This window comes from Theropithecus gelada, chromosome 10 (genome assembly GCF_003255815.1).
Source record: "Theropithecus gelada isolate Dixy chromosome 10, Tgel_1.0, whole genome shotgun sequence".
Taxonomy (NCBI): Eukaryota; Metazoa; Chordata; class Mammalia; order Primates; family Cercopithecidae; genus Theropithecus; species Theropithecus gelada.
The window spans coordinates 42,630,073-42,652,306 of NC_037678.1; the positions used below are offsets into that span (position 1 = coordinate 42,630,073).

At 41.4% G+C, this 22,234-nt stretch overlaps 1 protein-coding gene across 1 annotated transcript in view; it reads right to left on the minus strand.

Moving 5' to 3' along the window:
- The window catches only part of CDH26 (cadherin 26), a 53,753-nt gene extending 34,463 nt beyond the window's left edge, over positions 1 to 19,290 (minus strand). The window contains exons 1-4 of the mRNA XM_025399744.1: positions 18,891 to 19,290; positions 8,631 to 8,687; positions 7,299 to 7,403; positions 5,346 to 5,507 (exon numbers count right to left, since the gene is read on the minus strand). Coding sequence (XP_025255529.1) covers positions 5,346 to 5,507; positions 7,299 to 7,403; positions 8,631 to 8,687; positions 18,891 to 18,959 — 393 coding nt within the window. The 5' untranslated portion in view covers positions 18,960 to 19,290. The remainder of the gene's footprint in view (positions 1 to 5,345; positions 5,508 to 7,298; positions 7,404 to 8,630; positions 8,688 to 18,890) is intronic.
- Between the last annotated feature and the right edge of the window lie 2,944 nt (positions 19,291 to 22,234).

Genomic DNA, 22,234 nt, shown 5'->3' on the forward strand with positions numbered 1-22,234 from the left:
CGGAAGCCCTGGAGGAAGACACCCTTGCTGTCTAGCTCTGCACCATGGAGAGACTAAGTGACTATTTCACCTTCAGCTTGGAAGTAGAGTAGCCCAGATCCAAGTCCAGTCAGGGATCAAGACTGCACCTTCCGCCGATTCTTCCCCATTTCACTCTACAGGCTACTCAGTGCCCAGAGTCAGTGGCCCTCCCAGGGGGCCTCTCAGGGCCTTGAAAGCTCTAGGCAACGCTGTCTCCATCCCCTTCCTCAGGGGCCTAAAGGTCTTTCCCTCTGTTTTGTTTCGCGTGGCTGCTTGAGCCCCCTTTCCCTGCAGACTTGCGGCTCACTCTTCAACTCCATCACCGCGGTCCCACCAGGTATCCTAGAACAGCAGCCCCCACGTCTAGCGCAGGTCAGCGCTCCTCCTCCTCCACAGTAGGACTGAGGGAGCCTTCAGGGCTTCTACTACTGAGCTAGTCCGCTTCAGGGACTTCAGGGACTCTAGCATACAGTTTTAAATTTTTGTGCAAATAAATTGGCTTTCTCACACACCATCTCTACATTCTCCTCCATAATTTATGACTGTGCTGGCAACTCTTTGCTCCTTAATCACCCTGACTTCTGGCTGTAAAACCGTGCCAACCGTACTCCTTCCATTTAAAAAAAGAACCACTTGTGTGTTTCATGTTTATTATTTTATATTTCATTTATTATCCTAAAGCTACATATGAGACCTTTAGTTCCATATAACGCCTGAGAAACACGAGTGCTGTTTATTCTTTGGCAAGATGCTAAGAATTTCTAGGATTTCGGATTACAATGGTGAAAAGAAATGTCATGGACATTTTCTGCACTTGGAAAGTGTTTCCAGCCTTTTGTTATAGCCTCAAGATTTATACCTTTGGATAAACACACCATAGTGCGTTAACTGGATGCATCACCATATGCCTATTTGAAATTACAGGCACAAGATCTATGGCCTTACACACAAATGAGCACATGGAAACACCTTCAGGACCAAATGCACAATACCAAATCGCGAATGCATAGGTTAGACTGTGTGGTGATAAAAATTAACACATAATTATTCTGAGAAATATAAAAGGATGGCTTTGGGGGTAGCTTTGTATTCTACTAAAATGAGCATATTTTGATATAAATAGATAAGGTCCATACACAGAAAAAAATTAAAACTTTTCCTGTTGCTCTCTCTGTCTTAAATCTTACAGTAATTCTCAACTAGTGTTACTGCTTTCTTGTAGACGCATGGAGTTAATAAAAAGTTGGCCTCCCACACACACTCCCTGAGCACAATTTTGCTTTTGGTTGGTTTTAGAGACCCTATCAGGATGCTCAAGAGTAAAGAAGTGCTACTGGAATGTCTTTTTGCTGCTACATTAGGCTTACTTGATTTTTAATAATGTACTATCTTGATGGACTGCCAAAGCCAATAATAATCGTTCTCTCACAGGAGCAGATGGTTAAGCTAGGATGCTCAATTTGTGTAGTGTTTAGGATATGTCCTCATTTATAGGACATGGCTTATACCACCCTTCCTGGTTGGTAATCCTTCTCATTGGACCATTTCATATGCTCCTATATAGTGTGTAAGCCCCTGGCTGTTAGTTTCCTGTGGCTGTTGTAACAAAATACCACAGACTCCATGGCTTACACTAGAAACTTACTCTCTTACAGTTCTGGAGGCTAGAGCTGAAATGGAGGAGTCAGCAGGGTTGGTTCTTCTGGAAGCTCTGAGGGAGAGACTATTCCCTGCCTCTCTTGGCTTCAGGTGGTTGCTAGCAAGCCTCGCTATTCCTTGGCATCACTCTAATCTCTGCCTCCACCTTCACCTGGCATTCTCCTCTGCATCTGTCTCTGTGTCAAAGATTCCCTCTTGTTCTAAAGATACTGGTCACTGGGTTATGGCCCACCCTAATCCAGTATGACCTCATTTCAACTTGATTACACCTATAAAGACCCTATATCCAAATAAGTCACAGGCCTGGGTACCATGAGTTAGGACTTGAACATCTCTTTTTGGGAGGCACAGTTCAACTCACAACACCCAGCAAGGCCAAGGCTACATTTTACTGTGCTCGCTCATTCATTGACTCCTTCATCTAACATGATTAAGGGAGAATCTATTATGTGAGGAGCCCTGATCTTGACCCTGGGGCAATGGCAGACTTTCCCCAAAGTCAAGAATAAGGCAGAGTCTCTCTGCATTCTAATGGACCAGCATTCTAATGGAGGAGATCAACTATCAACAGAGAATTAAACACGAAGTTCACATTTCAGGTGATGAGTGGTGTTGAGGAGAAAATAAAACAGGGTCATGAGATGGAGAGTGACGGGCAAGGTTGGGACATGCCTCAGAATCTCCACCTTGTATCTTTCCCTGTGGAAGTTCGTAGTTAAATGAGAGGGACACGGATCAAATAAGTACATAAATCAATATTAAAAGACAACTGTGGTCAATGTTTGGGGAATCAGAACAGGGATTTGGCCTAGCCAGGGAGCTCCAAGCATAGGGCCCTGAAAACCTGACATAACAGAACTCGGGGATGCCATGTGTTTCCCCCGACCCCACACTGTCACTGTTTGCTCTAAATGGTCCCTGGGATCTATCTGTGATGTGCCAAGCATTTTCAACTCAACTTTGAGTTTCAGGAAATGCTCTTAGATATTTGGCTTTAGCATTATCAGCTTTTAGACACAAAGTCCCATATTAGACATTATGAATGCCAACCCTTAATACATCATTTAAAATGTTAAAAGCATCATTCGCAAAAATGTTCTCCCATTCTGTAGGTTGTCTGTTTACTCTGTTGATAGTTTCTTTTGCATCTGAAAAAGATCGAATATCTAGCATCTATAAGGAACTTAAACAAAATTACAAGAAAAAAAACCCATTAAAAAGTGGACAAAAGACATAAACAGACACTTTTCAAAAGAAGATATACTTGTGGCCAGTAAGCTTATGAAAAAAAGCTCAACATCACTGATTATTAGAGAAATGAAAATTAAAACCACAAAACCATAATGAGATACCATCTCACACCAGTCAGAATGGCCATTATTAAAAAGTCAAAAAACAACAGATGCTGGTGAGGTTGCAGACAAAAAAAAAAAAAGGAGCATGTATATACTCTTGGTGGGAGTGTAAATTACTTCAACCATTGTGGAAGACAGTGTGGTGATTCCTCAAAGAGCTAAAAACAGAAATATTATTCAACCCAGCAATCCTATTACTGGGTATATACCCAAAGGAATATAAATCATTCTACCATAAAGACATATGCATGAGTATGTTCACTGCAGCAGGATTCACAGTAGCAAACACATGAAATCAACCCAAATGCCTATCAATGGTAGAATGGATAAAGAAAATATGGTACATACATGCCATGGAATACTATGCAGCCATAAAAAAGAATGAGACTGTGTCCTTTGCAGGAACATGGATGGAGCTGGAGGCCATTATCCTTAGCAAACTAACACAGGAACAGAAAACCAATACTGCATGTTCTCACTTATAAATAGGAGCTAAATGATGAGAACACATGGAGGGACACTGGGAACGGACACTGGAATCTCTCAGAGGGTGAAGGGTGGGAAGAGGGAGAGGATCAGGAAAACTAACTAGTGGGTACTAGGCTTAATACCTGGATGATGAAATAATCTGTACACCAAACCCTCATTATACACGTTTACCTATATAACAAACCTGTACATGAACTTAAAATGAAAGTTAAAAATAATAATAATAATAAAAGGAAAGGAAAAAATAAAATATTAAAAGCAAACAAGCAACAACAACAAGTGAGCACTGAATGTGTGGCTCCATCCTTGCACAGATCATGACCATCACTACGTCCTCCCCACTCAATGTATGGAAGCCCGAGGACAGCAGCATGAGCATCACCTGGAGCTTGCTAGACATGCAGGCTCTCAGGCTTCACCCTGACCTACTAAAACAGAATCTGCATTTCTACCAAGATCCCTAAGTGATCTGTTTGCTCATTAAAGATTGAGAAGTGCTATCTCAGTGTCTCCTGTGACTACTCTCTACTCCTTCTTTTTAACAGACACTGGGAAGTCTACACAGAAGGGAGGCATGCATTCATATGGATAAGGAAGACCTAGAGAGTCATCTTTGCATGTTCATTGGAGTTTTAGGAGAATTTTCACCTATTTAAAAATTAGAGAGTCAGAGCCTATTAGTGAGTTAAGGGTTTATCTTTTATTGTGTATATCAGTACATTGAGATCACTGGAGAAAAGCTTCATATATTACTTTTCTTGAATGTTAATCAACATCTATCCACCCTGAAAAAGTTAATGAACAAATGTATAGCCAAGCAGGCCTGAGAACCAAGCCCAGTTCCCAACAGCTCCAGTCCACTGAAGTCAAAATAGAACACATTTTGACTACCTAAGGACTCCCTATTATGTTAGATGGGTAACGTGATACATGGTTTAGGGCTTTTTTCTTTATGATTTCTTTTCCTAGTTTAGAACCTGAATTTCAACTTCATAGTAAACCACAGTGTTGCAGTGATGAAATCGTAAAGAAAACCTGCACTCACAATAAGACATCGTCAACAGGTATGCAATTGCTCATGCACCAGTTATTGGGCCACCCACTGGGTCTGTTATGGCTTGTCTCCATATTTCAGAAGTCACTCATAAAAAAATAAATTAGGCCAGGCGCGGTGGCTCACGCATGTAATCCCAGCACTTTGGGAGGCCAAGGTGGGGGGATCACAAGGTCAGGAGATTGAAACCATCCTGGCTAACATAGTGAAATCCCGTCTCTACTAAAAGTACAAAAAATTAGCTGGGCGTGGTGGTGGGCGCCAGTAGTCCCAACTACTCCGGAGGCTGAGGCAGGAGAATGGCATGAACCGAGGAGGAGGCGGAGCTTGCAGTGAGCCAAGATTGCACCACTGCACTCCAGCCTGGGTGACAGAGCAAGACTCCATCTCAAAAAATAAATAAATAAATAAATAAATAAATAAATAAATAAATAAATAAATATATGAATGAATAAGCCCATTTTATAAACATTCTGTGACCCTATCCCCAAGTGCTTTCAGATATCCCGATCATGCTAGGACACTGGTCATTAGAATAAAGACTTACAGCAGCTCACATCGATTGCAGAAATCATTACAAAGCCAAAGCCCACAACTCTAAAAGAAGATTACAAAAGTCTCAGGCATACTCGTAAAGCTTGTCACAAGGCATAATTTCTCAGTCTCCCGGAACCTGGCACATAGTCAGCTTAAATAATGCTTACCAAAGACAACAGTCTTGCAAGAGCTTTCAAATCCAAGCTTAGAATATATCAAATTTTAGATACCGTGAAAGACGGTGTCGTTTCTCGATCAACAGGGCGGTGAACATATATCCTTCCGTTCTCATGATCTTCAAGAGAAAACAAACCAATCTCTGGATATTCATCCACACCAGGTCCACTGAGTAGATACATTAGCGACATGTTATCAGACATATTATTGAACAGCTAGAAGGAGGAAAAATGAAAAGGAGGATGAGAATAAGCCACTATGATAGTCAAGTATCAAGGCTAAGAATCAATGGCATCTTTAAGAAATTACACCCAGCAATGGCACGTCTGCCAAAGAAATAAACAGATGGGCAGAGATGCAGGAGCAATGGTGTTGAACTGTTGGCTGCAGTTTGGTCTGTAATAGTGACAATTTGGAAATAGCATAAATGTTCATCGACTTGAAAAAAATAATATAGTGATACTTCCTTCACATAGCATGGGATACTCTGTAGCCTTCAAAGATGTATTTACACTGCCATAGAAAGACGGAAAGATGAGCAGGACACATCGCTCAACAAGAAAGGCAAGCAGAACAACACACCAAGTGTGATCTCATTTCTTTGACGCAGATTCACATCAGAAAATCTGTAAAGAAATATCTAGAACCACACATACCAATTTATTTAATATTGATTATCCCTTGAAGGAAAGAGAAGTAGTGATCACACAACTAACATTTAGAAAGAGTTTAGAATGAGTGGGCCTACAATATGCCTTGCTTGCCTTAACCTATTTAATCTTTAAAACATCTCTGAAATGTAGGCAATATCATCGACCTCATTGTACAGACACATTAAGAATCTCTAACTTACCCAGCAAGGACGTGGTGCAGTAGGAATATGAACCCACTCACTCCCCCTGACTCTTAGGAGTATATACTTTTAACCACTGAGACTTGAAAACTTTCTGTACTCTTTATATTTGTTTTTTAACAGTAGGCATGTACTGCTTCCTTTTTCTAAGAATCACAGAATGTCACAGAATGTCAGAGCTTAATCAGTACATAATTCGAAGGGCCATTGGTACCAGGAAGGTAGCGGAAATAAACAACATGAGCCTGGTGGAAAGATTCTACCATTCCAATACCATGTGACTTTTTCAAGGCGGTGCTTGCCCTCAGCAAGAGGGAGGAAATAGGGAGTGGTGGAAACTGTGGTATTCGGAGTAACTCAAGCCCCACCTAATTGTTGTCATGTGGGAATGTGGGTTCCATGTGGCCAGAACTTTCCACTTTTAAAAAGTCTCTAGAAGGGCAAAATTTTTAAGACAGTGTCCCTATTTATTTATTTATTTATTATTTATTTATTTTATTTTATTTTTTTGAGACGGAGTCTCACTCTGTCGTCCAGGCTGGAGTGCAGTGGTGCAATCTTGGCTCGCTGCAAGCTCTGCCTCCCGGGTTCATGCCATTCTCCTGCCTCAGCCTCCGGAGTAGCTGGGATCACAGGCGCCTGCCACCATGCCCGGCTAATTTTTTGTATTTTTAATAGAGATGGGATTTCACCATGTTGGCCAGGATGGTCTCGATGTCCTAATCTCATGATCCGCCCTCCTCTGCCTCCCAAAGTGCTGGGATTACAGGTATGAGCCACTGTGCCCAGTCGACAATCTCCCTATTTTAAAATAATATTTAAAAAAAAACAAACAAAAACAAAACAAAAAAAGACCTCTGCATGGGCCAAATAAAGCAGACCTGTCAGTTGGAATTAACCACCCTGTTGCTGTATGAGATTCTCATCAGACACTCACACGGAGAAGTGACTCGCTCAAAGTCACATACCCAGGTAGAAGTAGAGTGAGTTCTAGAACGCAGGCATCCTGAACCCCAGGCCAGTGCTCTTTATGCTCTACTTCACTCCCTGGCCTCACTAGCACAAAACCTTTCGAGACTTAATCTTCCTGGCCAAAGGGGCATGCTGACTCAGAGGCCATGATGGGGTCATTCCTTAAGAGTAGGCACCTCACCTCACCAATGAGTTTGGGAAAGGGTCCCGGGTCTTCCTCCTCCAGCTCCAAGGTGGTGATAACCCATCTTCTCTTGGATCGCCGTAGAGGCTGGTAGCTCTTTCCCTGGAAATTATAGTGACAATGATGACAATAAGGATGGCAGTGATGCTCACAGCCAGGATTTATCACACCCTTGCTTCATGTAAAGGCCCTGTGCTGACACTTGGCCTGCATTCTCTCATCCCCACAACAGCCACCTAAGCTTGGAAAATCCAAGTGCCTGTCTTCTTAAGAAGCTTAAGAGTCATATTCAGCTAGTACCAATGGCCCTTTGAATTATGTACTGATTAAGCTCTGGTATAGCTGTGACACTCTGTGATTCTTAGAAAAAAGAAACAGTACACGCCTACTGTTAAAAACAAACATTAAAAGTACAAGAAGGTTAAGAGTCAAGCTTCTTAAAAAGCTGTAGAGTCATCTCTAACCATGGGGCAGATGCCACCCAATGATTTGACATGGTTCTTGAGATAATTTTAGGAGCTATCCAGACATAGCATTAAAGATGACTGTCTGCTATGTGCCAATTGCTGTCCTACGGTAGACATACAAACCGTTGTTGAGAAAGTTTTCCTACTTCCATTTATCTCTCAGTCTTCCTGAAATTATTGATGATTAGGTGCTGATAGAGCTTTCATGCCTCTCTGTCTACGAATACCCCTTTTAACAAATGTGCAGACATGTACACAAACAGAAAGAGAGTGACTTAGACTCAGATCTTGGGCTCAGATATTTGTCAGGTAAGGGAATACACGAAATTTAAAGCATTGTTTTGTTTGCATTATATATTTTCACAGTTGCCATCTATTATAAGTGAAGCTGGTTTCTAGCCACATTAATTTGATCAACAAAAATGCAAGTTCTTTTTTAAAAAAATTGCTTAATGATAAAGTGAATTGACCAAGAGAACAATACCAAGTAAATAATCACAACGTGGCACGAGGATATGGCAACACCTCACAGTGGTAGGTGCATGACTGGTGCAATGGAAAATAGTAAGTCCAATATAGTCTAATTCCATAAAGAAGAAAGTGATGTGGACAAACCTCCAAGCTTGTGGTGCACAGTTGAATTTTGATTTTCGCAGGCTGCTCATATTCTAATTAGACATAAAAGCATCATCTGCAACTCTCTGGCAGTCCCTCAAGATTCTAAAAGGCCACACGTGGTTCTATTTTCTTTTCTGCAAACCAAACATTGGTAGGCACTAAAGCCCTCCAAACTGCAATTCTGTCTCTAAGTCAGGTGTAGAGACTGATTTTATCTATTAAGAAACTGATTTCCAAACCTCACCTTTGTTTGCTTAGTAAGATCATCTGTTTCCTGTTGGACACTGTCAACGATACTGACCTTAAAAATAAAAATAATGTTAATTAGTAGAGAATATACTTATCAGAATCACATGGAAACTGCCTGGAGTTGCACAAATCTAGAATTAGAAATGACAGAAAAAGAACTTCTGTATTTAGTTTTGGTAAATAGAATTTCTTACCTCTACATCTTTTTTTTTTTTTTTTTTTTGAGACGGAGTCTCGCTCTGTCGCCCAGGCTGGAGTGCAGTGGCCGGATCTCAGCTCACTGCAAGCTCCGCCTCCCGGGTTTACGCCATTCTCCTGCCTCAGCCTCCCACCTCTATATCTTAATTCATGATTACCACTTCTCTAACTATAGGAGAAATAACGAAAAGAATTCTGATTTATTATTACCAATGGTGGGGAGACATTTAAAATTATAAAATACTACTGTTAATTAACAAAGCAGGCAGCAGAACTTGTTTATTCAGGATGAGCACAGAAGTATTTATATGTACACATGTAAAATAACACCAAATATTAATTGGTGATGAGCTTTAAGTGGGTTTTTCTTTTCTTTTTTTTTGCCCCTTTTTTCCTAGGCATTATTTACAATAATTAATAATATAATAGACATGGCACTTTACATTTACATAATGACTTAGAGTGATAATACTTATTTATAATTTGTATCTCAACAATCCTTTCCCTGCCTCCAAAAAATACATGTGCAAGACTGTTGAAATAGAAAGAGATAAGTTGGCCAGGCATGGTGGCTCACACTTTTAATCCCAGCATTTTGGGAGGCCAAGGCAGGTGGATCACCTGAGGTCAGGAGTTCGAGACCAACCTGACCAATATGAAACCCCATCTCTATTAAAAATACAAAAATTAGCCAGCCATGGTGGCACGCGCCTGTAATCCCAATTACTCGGGAGGCTGAGACAGGAGAATCGCCTGAACCTGGGAGGTGGAGGTTGCAGTGAGATTTGATCACACCACTGCACTGCAGCCTGGGCAACAGAGCGAGACTTCATCTGAAAAGACAGAGAGAAGGAAGGAAGGAAGGAAGGAAGGAGGGAGGGAGGGAGGGAGGGAAGGAGGAAGGGAGGGAGGGAGGAAGGGATGTAGGATGGGGAAAGGCCCTGCAATGTATGGTTAGAACCAGCAGCAAACGAAAGTGTGAGAGTGGGAAGGGAGAGAGACAGTGTGCAAGCAGGATGACTAGAATAAAGCGAATGGGGCAAAAAGTATAAACAACTGGTGAATTTTCACACAGGGTATTTTGGAATTATTTGTATTTTCCTTAAATCTTACAAGTTTTATACCAAAACAAAAAGTTATCAAAAAAGACAATTTCATGAACTAAGATTGGGTATTCAATTTAGCACTAAGATTCTTGCCAATTAATATAAAAAAGGAAAGTCTGTCTTTAAAAAAATGAAACGTTTTTAATAAAACCTTTTCTTGTTATACAGTCTTCCTATTTAAAAGAAAATTTGATAGCAAAATGCTTTAAGCATACAGAAAGAAATAGAGAATGGCATAATGACGCCCATCACCTAGTTCTATTAAACCTTAATACTTTTACCCTATTTGCTTCGAAGTGTTGAGATATAAATTGTTACAGATAAAATGGAAACTTCCTGTGTACCCCTCCCTCATCTCACTTTTTCCTCAGAAGTAACTCTCATCCTAAATTATATTTAGCATTTCAATGCATGTTTTTAAACCTTCATTATATATCTGTGTGCATAGATATAGCTATATATTCATAACAGTGTGTAATTTTTGTGGTTTTAGATTGGACTTTTAAATAATGGTTCACAGTAAGCAACATCCCATAACTTATTTTGTTTTTTTACTTATCATTGATTTTTCATTTTGGGGGAGGATATGTGTGTTAACACCTACAGTTCTAGTTCATTCATTTTCATTGCTGTAGAGCATTTCACCATATGAATAGGCAATAATCTATTTATCTATTCTCCTAGTGATGGTCATTTAAGTTGGTTCCAGTTCATTATCAAAAATGCTATGGTAATAAACATGCATGTATATGTGAAAAGTTTCTCTGTAGCAGCAATTTTCAAAGTATGGTTTCCACAGCCCTGTAGGAGAGTCCACAAGGCCAAACGCTTTCCTAAGAACACTAAGGCATTGTTTGCCTATTTCGCTGACTGACATTTGCACTGATGGTGCAAAACAATAACATTGGTGGGTAAAATTGCTGATGCCTCAACACAAATGAAGGCAGTGGTACCAAACTCCCAGTAATTTACTCAATTACTATAATTGCTTGAGAACTGATGAAGTAGTAAAAACAATATTAATTGTTCTAGGCCTGGCGCGGTGGTTCACGCCTGTAATCCCAGCACCTTGGGAGGCTGAGTGGGCAGATCATGAGATCAGGAGATCAAGACCATCCTGACTAACACGGTGAAACCCAATCTCTACTAAAAAATGCAAAAAATTAGCCGGGCATGGTGGCGGGCGCCTGTAGTTCCAACTACTCGGGAGGCTGAGGCAGGAGAATGGCCTGAATCTGGTAGGCAGAGTTTGCAGTGAGCCCAGATCGTGCCACTGCACTCCAGCCTGGGTGACAGAGCGAGACTCCATCTCAAAGAAAATAATAAATAAATAAATAAATAAATAAATAAATAAATTGTTTTAAATTGCAACACTTGAGTACACATCTTTTAAATACTCTTTGTGAGTGGATGGGAAGTATGTACAAAGCACTGCTGCTGCACATCAAGGCAGAAGGTTTATCTCAAAGAAAAGTACTTGCGTGATTGCTTGAGTTTCCAGCTGAACAGGCCACTTTTTTTTTTTTTTTTTTAGTGGAACACCATTTTACTTGAAAGAACAACCAATAAACTGATGATTCATGCCAGGGTACTTGATACATGGTTCCTTGATCATGAGCAAAGTGAGGCTTTCACTTCAAGAAAATCAATCAACACACAGTATCTGCTCCCACTGACAAATGTAAGCTTTCAAGCAAAAATCAGAATTTTAGAAAACTTGTGTTTGCCAATATGAGCATGAAAGCTTCCTAATATTAAAGATTTTTATTATAATAGCAATTTTTTTTTAATTTTATAGGCTGAAATATGTCCACATAGGAAATATCTGCATGACTCAATAGCCAATAGCTTCCTAATGATCAACACATCATGTTCTAAAATCACACACAGGTAAAAGAGTCATCCAGAGTGCAAAAGAGACCAGTGGATTTCAATGGAACAGAGTAGGGAAAATTCATTGATATGGTTTCAGATTCTACACAGTAAATAACTGTTAAGACATTACAGTGTATTGAGTTTTGGTGCAATATCAAAGAAAAATATTCACAATTTTCTGTTCCAGGTTATTAAAATATTCCTCCGTTTTCAAATATCTGCGTGAGGCCAGAATTTCTTCATATACTCCAACCAAACAAATTCACAACAGACTGAATGCAGAAGCAGAGAGGAGACTCCTGCTGTCTTCTTTAAAGCTGGACATTCAAAATATTTGCAAAAATATATAGATAGTGCCACTTTTTCCACTAAATGGAATTTATGGAAAAATATGGATATTTTCCAAAATATGTGCTATTTTTATTACCATAGAATGGGTTTATTATGGTTATGTCCAATGAATTGAGAAATATGTTTAAAATTTCCCTGTTTTAATATCTACCATGGTATCAGGAAGTATAACCCACATAAGCTAAATCTCTAGGACTGATACCTAAATCACCAGGGACAGAGCCTCCACCCTGGTTGCCTCGTCCTCGTCAGAATCTATCCTTATTTATCCTTATTCACATTACAATACAAGAGGCCATGGTGGGTGGTGGGCGGGTAATGTTATTGGGCTGTATTGTTAGCATCAGGGCTAGTGATAATATTTGTTTCCTGGCCAGGTTATATTTCTATGTATTTACCTGAAGGGAAAGAATGTTTAAACTCTTTGAGTTCTGAAATCTCAAACTGAATTTTTTAGACAATGAATGCTTCTTGATTAATGTCAGCAGTTTTAAATTAAGGGCCTACCCAGGTGTATAATTTTTAAATGGAGAAAATTGTAGTTTTTGTAAAAGATAAAGAAATTAATTCTGTTTCTGAAACAGGTGTATTTCCAGGTGGCCACGGTTATTAACAAGGAATATATTGAGGTTTCTTGTTCCCTCTGGGCCTCAGTTTCCCTTTCTGTAAATTGAGGGTATGAGACAAGGTGTCTTTAAGTGCTCTTTCAACACTGAAGTTCTGTAAATTCATTTTATTATGATAACACATAAACGGCACAGTTGACAGTCATGTAAGAGCTGGCTGAAGTGTTCAAAAAGAGGTTTGAAATGGTGGATGCTTATACTTTGCCAGAGATGCCTTAAATTTCACATCGTTGTGTGTGTTTCATTTCTCCTGTCTTTATGCAAGCCTTAGAAATTAACTTGAGATCTCTCATCTGGGTGATGCAGGAAGATGGAAATTGTTATATTTTCTGTAATGATTTTATAAGTGCTCTTATTATATTTCTCATCCGTGCCAATTTTAGGCAGTCTGTCCACAGAGAAAATCTTTCCGAAGATTTGCATAATGCTTGCTAGAATGCGGTGCGGTGGGCCTGGGGTGGGGTGGGGGGCGGTTCTTTCTAGTTGCTTGTTCCCTCAGCTACCATGTCCACCAAACCACGTTATCAGAGGGGGCCAGGAAGACATACGATTGCATGGTCCACCCTGCACGTGATTTGACAGATGGCTCTGGACCTGGGGCATGTAACCAACATCATTCAGGCTGGCCTGGCTGAGCAGCCATGGCATCTTTTGGGAGAAAATTCTCTGAATGAATGAAGATGTAATCTGTAACTATACAGGATACTAAACAGCTAAGAGGTCTAGATAGAAATCATTCTTTCCCAAAATGCTTGGAAATATTTCATTTTTAAATGCAAGCTTTTATTTTAGCAGAATTCGGGTCCTAAAAATCAGCAGAATTTGGATCCAGGACTCTGTTCTGCAGGTTTATGTCTTTGTCCCAGATTCAGTGACAAGTAATGAGAAGCCATAGGAAAGGAGTCTTTCTTCCCTCTTTGGTCATTTCCAGTCCTGACAGCCGATGAGTCCTCAGCTTGGGGCTGGGGCAGGCTTGAAAGACCAGAGAGGAGAGAGGTTTTAAAAGAATGAAATCGGACAGTTAGGAAAGTCTCTTTTTTGTTTGTTTGTTTTTGGACAATGAGAAAAGCCTCTTAAGCTTTCATTCAGGGAGAATTTGGATCCTAGAAATCACAGAATTTCCTATGGGAGATTCCTCTAGAGAGTCTTTTAATCCGTACCCAATATCTCTATTCTGGGCTCTAGAGCAGAGCAGTCCTGGGGAAATCTCTGTGAATATGAGAATGTCCCCGCTGTACTGGCCAGTGTGGTAGACCCTAGCCTACATGTGGCTAATTGGGCCCCTAAAATGTGGCCAGTGCTAGTGTAGAACTGAATTTTAAATTTTGCTTAATTTTAATTAACTTAAATTGCCATATGTGACTAGAGGCCAATGCAGATAGTATAAAGTATTGGTTAAGCATGTGGATTTGTAAGTTTAGAAGACCTGAGTTTAAATCCTGTTCTATGGGCAACATGGCAAAATCCTGTCTCTACAAAATATATAAAAATTAGCCGGGCATGGTGGCCCGTGATGTAGTTCCAGCTACTCGGGAGGCTGAGGTGGAAGGATCGCATGAGTCCAGGAGGTGGCGGTTGCAGTAAGTGGAGATCATGCCACTGCACTCCAGCCTGGGCGGCAGAGTGAGACCCTCCCCCCACAAAAAAATCCTATCTACCCCTCACCAGCTATGTGGTTTTGGGCAGGTAATTTATCCTCTGGAGTCTGCATTTCCTCATCTGTGCACACACATGCACACCCTCTACATATGTAAATGTATAAGTGAATGTATGTATTTGATCCTCACAACAGCCCAATCATGAAGGTACTATTATTATTCCTTTTAACATACAACACTCACATGCAAAGTGCTCAGGATGGCAAAGGCTACGTAACTATCTCCTCCTTTTCCTATTCAAGTCTCTAGGCAACATTTCCACTGGCATCTCCCACAAGCAACTCAAATCCTACATGTTCCAGACTGATAGCATACTTGTATTCTCACAAACCTGCCCATCTTAGGGGCTCTCTAACCACAAAAGACACTTACCTACTCATTCTAAAGGTCATCCTTGATGCCTCTGCTTCTTTCATCCCCACCTCCAAGTTCTGTCAAGTTCACTTCCTAAGGCCAGCTCTTCTCTGTCTCCACCCCAAACAGCTAAAGTTTCCACCACCTTGAGAACCCACAGGATTGGTCTCTCCTGTTCATTCCATCCTTCTGTGGTGGGTTGAATTGTGTCCCTAAAAGCATATATTGAAGACCTAATCCTCAGTACCTGTGAACGGGACCTTATTTGGAAACAGGCTATTTGCAGATGTAATTCTTAACTGAATTAGAGTTAAGATGAAGTCACACTGGGTTAGAGTGGGCCCTAATCTAGTGAGCAGTGTCTTGATAGGAAAACACAGACACAAAAAGAGGATGCCATGTCATGACAGGGGCAGAGACTAGAGTGAAGTAGCTGCAAGCCAAGAAATAGCTGGGATTGCCAGCAACCCACCAGAAGCTGGGGAGAGGCCAGGGAGTGTCCTCCCAGTTTCGGACAGAGTTTGGCCCTGCTGACACCTTAATTTCAGACTTCTGGCCTCTAGAACGGCAAAAGAGTACATTTATCCTATTTTAAGCCAATGTACCAGTTTGTGGTTCATTGTTTCAGCAGTCTGAGGACACTAATATACATTCCTAACACATTCTCTGCACAGAGGCTTGAGTGATCTTTAAAAGCACAGATCTCACACCCCTTTTCCCCCAGGGTTCTTACTTCTCTTAGGACAGAATCCAACCTGCTCTGTCCCCTGCTGACCCTCTCAGCTTCACCTCTGACCACACTATCCTCACCTTCTGCAACCCCTCACTCTGTTGGCCTTAAATGAAGGGCCGAAAGAATAATTCAGTAAAAGCATAAATGCTAACGATTTATTAAAAGGTAACTCAATTCAGAATTTCCCAGATTGGTAACAACGCCACCACCACCAACAACAAAAAATCGTAAGTGGCTTTTCTCACTGTACAGTTTCATTCTCTTAAAACTTCCTTCCTCTCTGGTCTTTGAAGCCTGCCACAGCCCAAAGGTGAGGACATACGAGCTCTCAGGCTTGGAAATGACGAAAGGGGAATAAATTCCTCTTCCTTGGCTTGCCATTACTTGTCACTGAACCTGGAACAAAGACATAAGCCAGCAGAACAGAATCCTGACTTGGTGATTTGGCTTCATGTCCAAATGACAAAGAAAGGGTGTGGGGATTTCAGAGGAAAACTACCGTGGACACAATAGCGCTCCAGCAGAAATGGTATCAGCTTGTAAATATGGAGAGCTGAACAGGGGGACGTAGGTATCTCTTATAGATGTCACAGATGGCAATAAGCCAATTCGGGGGGCGGGGATGTAAAGGAATGGAATGGAATGTTACTTATAGCCAATTGGACAGTTATTGAGCACCTGCCAGGTGTAAAGCTCTTTGCGAGTTAAAGGTCCAGCATTTGGATTGCTAAAAACTTCTTATATCTATTGAATCATGTTCTCTTCATCTGCCTTGATTCCCGGGAATCCACATAAAGCCGCTGTCATCAGTAACTGAAGTAAAATCCACAGTCCCATCCCCACTGCCCACCCCACCTGACACACCCTCAGAAGTCAATTCATTTGCTTTGGCGCTGCACTCATATGCCAGAGGGAAGAGAATTCAGGTCTGTTTCCTGATGAGACTCATTGTGGGTAGGAGCAGGAGCGAGGGAAGGACGGGGACAGGATTTGATTTGGACTATATTCAAATCCATGCAAACATGGGCTATTAAAAAGGACTTCTACAAAGTATTGGAGATCAAATTAATGTGCTGTCTGACTAAGGAAACTCTTAGCTCTTGACATGGCAAAATGTGACCAAGAAAATTCTCCAAACCTCAAGCAACTGGTATCAAACAAGTTATCCACTTTCAGACAGGGTTTTCCTCCTATTTTGTTTATTGGTGTATTCCCAGTGCCTGGCCCAAAGCAGGTATCCAGTAAATAGTTTTAGCATGAGCTCTCCGTGAATATAGCCAACCATTTTCACTGTGATGAGAAAAACAGAAAGACACAGACATAAGAGCACATTGACTGGGCCCTTACTGAACTGTGAACCTAATAGTAGAGAGAGATTCTCTAAGAGAAGATGACGTTTATCTGGGAAAGGACATTGCCATGGGAATATGTGTGCCATGGTAAACGATGTGCAGAGTCAGGGCGGTAAAGGAAGATAAAGGTTTTTCAAAGGGAAAAATAAAAAGGATTATATCATTGTTTTGAAATAATTGTCATTGGCTACAAAGATCAATAGCAAGGGTGACACCGGTCTGAGTTTGCACAAAAAGTTGCTGGGAAGATTTCTTCAAAAAAGTGTTTTTTGTGTAAGGTTTTAATGGCCTTTGTGCAAAGTTGTTATTTGTGCAGTTTTTGTGATAGTTTTAGTTATCAAGCCTACAAATGTGAGAACCCCCTTTGCATAACCTTCTTTGTGTCTATATATCAGGCTTTGTGCTTGTGTGTGTGTGTGTGTTTTAATATAAGCAACTCCATTTTAATTCTGACAACTTTCGCAGTACCAAGGGCTTTTACGCATTTCCTCATTCATTGTCACAACCACTGGCTCAGATGAATTCAATTATTAGCTCTGTTTTCAGGTGAAGAGAAATAGACTTAACAAGGTTATGTTAAAAATCCTGACACCCAGCACACTCCCAGATCAGCTCAACCTGAACCTTCGGGGACAAAACCCAGGCACTGAGATCCCTTGAAGCTCCATAGGTGAGTTCAACTTGATCCAAGGTAAGGATCAAAGTTAAGCTGGCCCAGGTCCCCAGCTGGCTGGGAAGGAGCCTAGGTCAGGACGCCAAGCAGCCCAGTCCGGAGCTCACAGTTACCAACCACTGTGCTGCTTCCCGCCCTCGGCTGATATTCAAAGGAAGAAATGATTCCCTCTCCCTAGCTGCAGAAAGCCAACGAAGCAGATCCTAACCAGCAAGCACATGTCCACTCTAAGTACAAACAGAGCAAGCCCATAGGTTTCGAATCCTGACCCCATTTAAACAGTGGCAACTGGGGGCAGTGGATTTAGCCCTCCCATCCCCGTGGGTTTGCTCAAATTGCCTTGGATCCAGACAACTGAGATTTCCTCAATCTTATGTAAAGTGTGAACAGAAGTATCATTATAAAAATTGGCAGGGCACAGTGTCTCACTCCTGTCATCCTAGCACTTTGGGAGGCTGAGGTGGGCAGATCACCTGAGGTCAGGAGTTTAAGACCAGCCTGGTCAACATGGTGAAACCCTGTCTCTAATAAAAATACAAAAACTAGCCGGGCATGGTGGCATGCGCCCGTAGTCCCAGCTACTTGGGAGGCTGAGCCAGGAGGATTGCTTGAACCTGGCAGGAAGAAGTTGCAGTGCATTGAGATGTCACCACGCACTGTAGCCTGGATGACGAGACGCTGTCTCAAAAAAAAAAAAAAAAAAAAAAATTGTGTGTTGAGTGGGTGAGGTGGCTCATGCCTATAATCCCAGCACTTTGGAAGGCCAAGGCGAATGAATCATTTGAGCTTAGGAGTTCGAGACCAGCCTAGGCAACATGGTGAAAATCCATCTCTATAAAAAATACAGAAATTAGCCAGGCATGGTGGTGAGTGACTGTAGTCCCAGCTACTTGTGAGGCTGAGGTGGAAGGACCACCTGAGCCTGGGAGGTTAAGGCTGCAGTAAGCCTTGATCATGCCACCGCACTCCAGCCTGGATGATGAAGCCAGACCCTGTGTCAACAAAAGGAGAAAGAAACAAAGAAAGAACTTGTGTGTGTTGATGTAAATAATCTCACTAAAAATAGTGTGAGCTATATAAATTAGTTTTAAACAAGTCCCTTCTCCTGCTCCCACTGTTGCCCAAAACAGCCTAGGACCCTTAACTTCCCTTTATATAAATCCAGAGCCCCTGCTACCTAAGCCATTCTCAAGACAGCCAGCCCTGGGTCCCAGCAGGTCACACTCAGTCCCTCTCACCTCCCTTCTAGAAGGGGCAGGGCCAGCTTGCACTTTGCTTTCAGTTCCCTGCACCTGAGCACTAGGCTCCAGGCTCAGCTCACCAGCTTACCTGCAGCAGCCACAGCAGCAGCGCTAGAAGCAGCAGCAGCGAGGGGTGACTCCCGGATCTCATGGCCATATGGGAATACCCAAGACAGACTCAGAACGTGCAGCTGCTAACCAGTCCTCCAAGCTGGGGATCCCGCCGGAGCCACACACCTCCTTCTCAGTCAGCAGCTTCTTCTCCAGTGGTTTCCAGGTCACTCTGGCCCAAACACTTTCATCCCAACTTGCTCCTCCCTTCTCAGCTTTTCTTGCATTTATCAGAGTGGGGAGGGTGGACTTGTAAGCTCGAACATCCGTTTGCCACAAGTAGAGTTCCTAGGAAGGGTGGGGTAGGAACTAAAGCCACCATGGTCCTGCACGTACACAAAAGACTGGCTGGGGTCTGACCTCAGGAACAACAGCTCAGCCAGGGGAAGTGAAACCAGCACCTATTGGAAGGTAGAATTATTTATTTCTTTGTTTCCTTGTTTGTTCTAGTTTCCAAGTAGAAGGCCCAATCATCTCTTTCTATAGGAGGATACGTTAGTGACTCTTTTCTATAACCCCCATCCTCTTGAAACAAACAAACAAAAAAACTAGAAAATGACTGCAAGAATGACAACTTTATTAAGGGGAAGGGATGAGGAAGAATGAAAGAAAAGAAAAAAACAACTTTTACTTTCCAAAGCACTAAAAATCGTTATTCCAACAATATCCCAGGGCTCTGGGGTTTGCAAATTATTTCTACTAAAACCTCTTTTAAGCTTAGATTAATCTGCCTTTTTGAGTTTGGAATTAAAGTGGGAGGGAGGAGAGATGGGAAAGAGCCTCCCTGTGGGCAGGGATCTCTGTGGCAACCTGGGAGTCTTTGCATTAGAATTCTGAAAAAGACAATTTGAGATTCTATTATACCAATACTTAAGGTTGCAATAAGCAAGTTTTAAAACACAATCTGTGATACATTAACCCTGATTACCTTAACATGACCTTTTGGCCGGGCGCGGTGGCTCAAGCCTGTAATCCCAGCACTTTGGGAGGCCGAGACGGGCGGATCATGAGGTCAGGAGATCGAGACCATGCTGGCTAACACGGTGAAACCCCGTTTCTACTAAAAAATACAAAAAATTAGCCGGGCGAGGTGGCGGGCGCCTGTAGTCCCAGCTACTGGGGAGGCTGAGGCAGGAGAATGGCGTGAACCCAGGAGGCGGAGCTTGCAGTGAGCTGAGATCCGGCCACTGCACTCCAGCCTGGGCGACAGAGTGAGACTCCGTCTCAAAAAACAAAAAAAAACAAAAAAAAAAAAACAAAAAAAAAAAACGAGACCTTTTTATCACATTACCTTGTTTAAAGTAGTAAACAGATAAAATAAAAGGTAAACTTTCTTTGCTTATTCTAGATATTGGCTTAGGCAAGGATTTCATGACTAAGAACCAAAAAACAAATGCAATAAAAACAAAGATAAATAGCCGGGACCTAATTAAACTAAAGAGCTTTTGCACTGCAAAAGGAATAGTCAGCAGAGTAAACAGACAATCCACAGAGCAGGAGAAAATCTTCACAAGGCGGGGTGCAGTGGCTCACGCCTGTAATCCCAGCACTTTGGGAGGCCGAGGCGGACGGATCACAAGGTTAGGAGATCAAGACCATCCTGGCTAACAAGGTGAAACCCCATCTCTACTAAAAATACAAAAAAATTAGCCGGGCGTGGTGGCAGGTGCCTGTAGTCCCAGCTACTCGGGAGGCTGAGGCAGGAGAATGGCGTGAACCCAGGAGGCGGAGCTTGCAGTGAGCCGAGATCGCGCCACTGCACTCCAGTCTGGGCGACGGTGCGAGACTCTGTCTCAAAAAAAAAAAAAAAAAAAAAAGAGAAAATCTTCACAATCTATACATCTGATAAAGGATGAATATCCAGAATCTACAATGAACTCAAATAAATCAGTAAGAAAAAAACAGTCCCATCAAAAAGTGGGCTAAAGACATGCATAGACAATTCTCAAAAGAAGATACACAAATGGCCAAGAAACATATGAAAAAATGCTCACCATCACTAATGATCAGCGAAATGCAAATCAAAACCACAATGCGATACCACCGTACTCCTGCAAGAATGACCATAATTAAAAAAACAGCAGTTGTTGGTGTGGATATGACAATTAGGGAACGCTTCTACACTGCTGGTGGGAATGTAAACTAGTACAGCTGCTATGGAAAACAGTGTGGAGATTCCTTAAAGAACTAAAAGTAGATCTACCATTTGATCCAGCAATCCTACTACTGGGTATCTTTCCAGAGGAAAAGAAGTCATTATTCAAAAAAGATACTTGCACACACACGTTTATAGCAGCAAAATTCACAATTGCAAAATTGTGGAACCAACCCAAATGCCCATCAATCAACTAGTGGATAAAGAAAATGTGTATATACATATATATATGATGGAATACTACTCAGCCATAAAAAGGAATGAATTAACAGCATTTGCAGTGACCTGGATGAGATTGGAGACTATTATTCTAAATGAAGTAACTCAGGAATGGAAAACCAAACATCATATATTCTCACTGATTTGTGGGAGCTAAGCTATGAGGACACAAAGGCGTAAGAATAATACAATGGACTTTGGGGACTTGGGGGGAAGAATGGGAGGAGGATGAGCGATAAAAGACAACAAACATGGTGCAGGGTATACTGCTTGGGTGATGGGTGCACCAAAATCTCACAAATCACCACTAAAGAACTTACTCATGTAACCAAATGCCACCTGTACCCCAATAACTGATGGAAAAATAAAATTAAAAATTAAAAAATAAAAAAAAATCAAAAATAAAATATAAAAATCTCCCAATTAAAAAAAACTTTCTTCGCTTAACTGAACATTCATATCTCTGAGATGCTGCTGAATATTTTAATTTGAATAGCTTATTTTCATTGAAATTAATAGCTTATTATTGAAAAGAGTAATAAATACAACTTTAAAGTCTATAGATATTTCCTATACATAAAGAGAAACTGAATACCTTGTGCCTATTTTCAAAGTGGATATTTCTATAAGGATAGCTTATTTTTAAAAAACTGATTAAGTCAGAAGCACCAATTTAGAATATATAAGTCAGGTTAGCTAAACCATGTTAAATATTTGGGAAAAAACCACATCAGTTGAGCACCCCCTGCTGCTAGAATAGCTCTGGGGACTGAAACATTCTTGCTAGAAAGGCGTTAGCCTCACAAAGGTCTAGTCTGGAAGGAGCTGGGGGACAACAGTGAAGGATTCCACTTTCACATTCATTTTAACTTTAAAAATAATTGGTATTTTAAAATTAGCCGGGCGTGGTGATAGGCACTTGTAATCCCAGCTACTCGGGAGTCTGA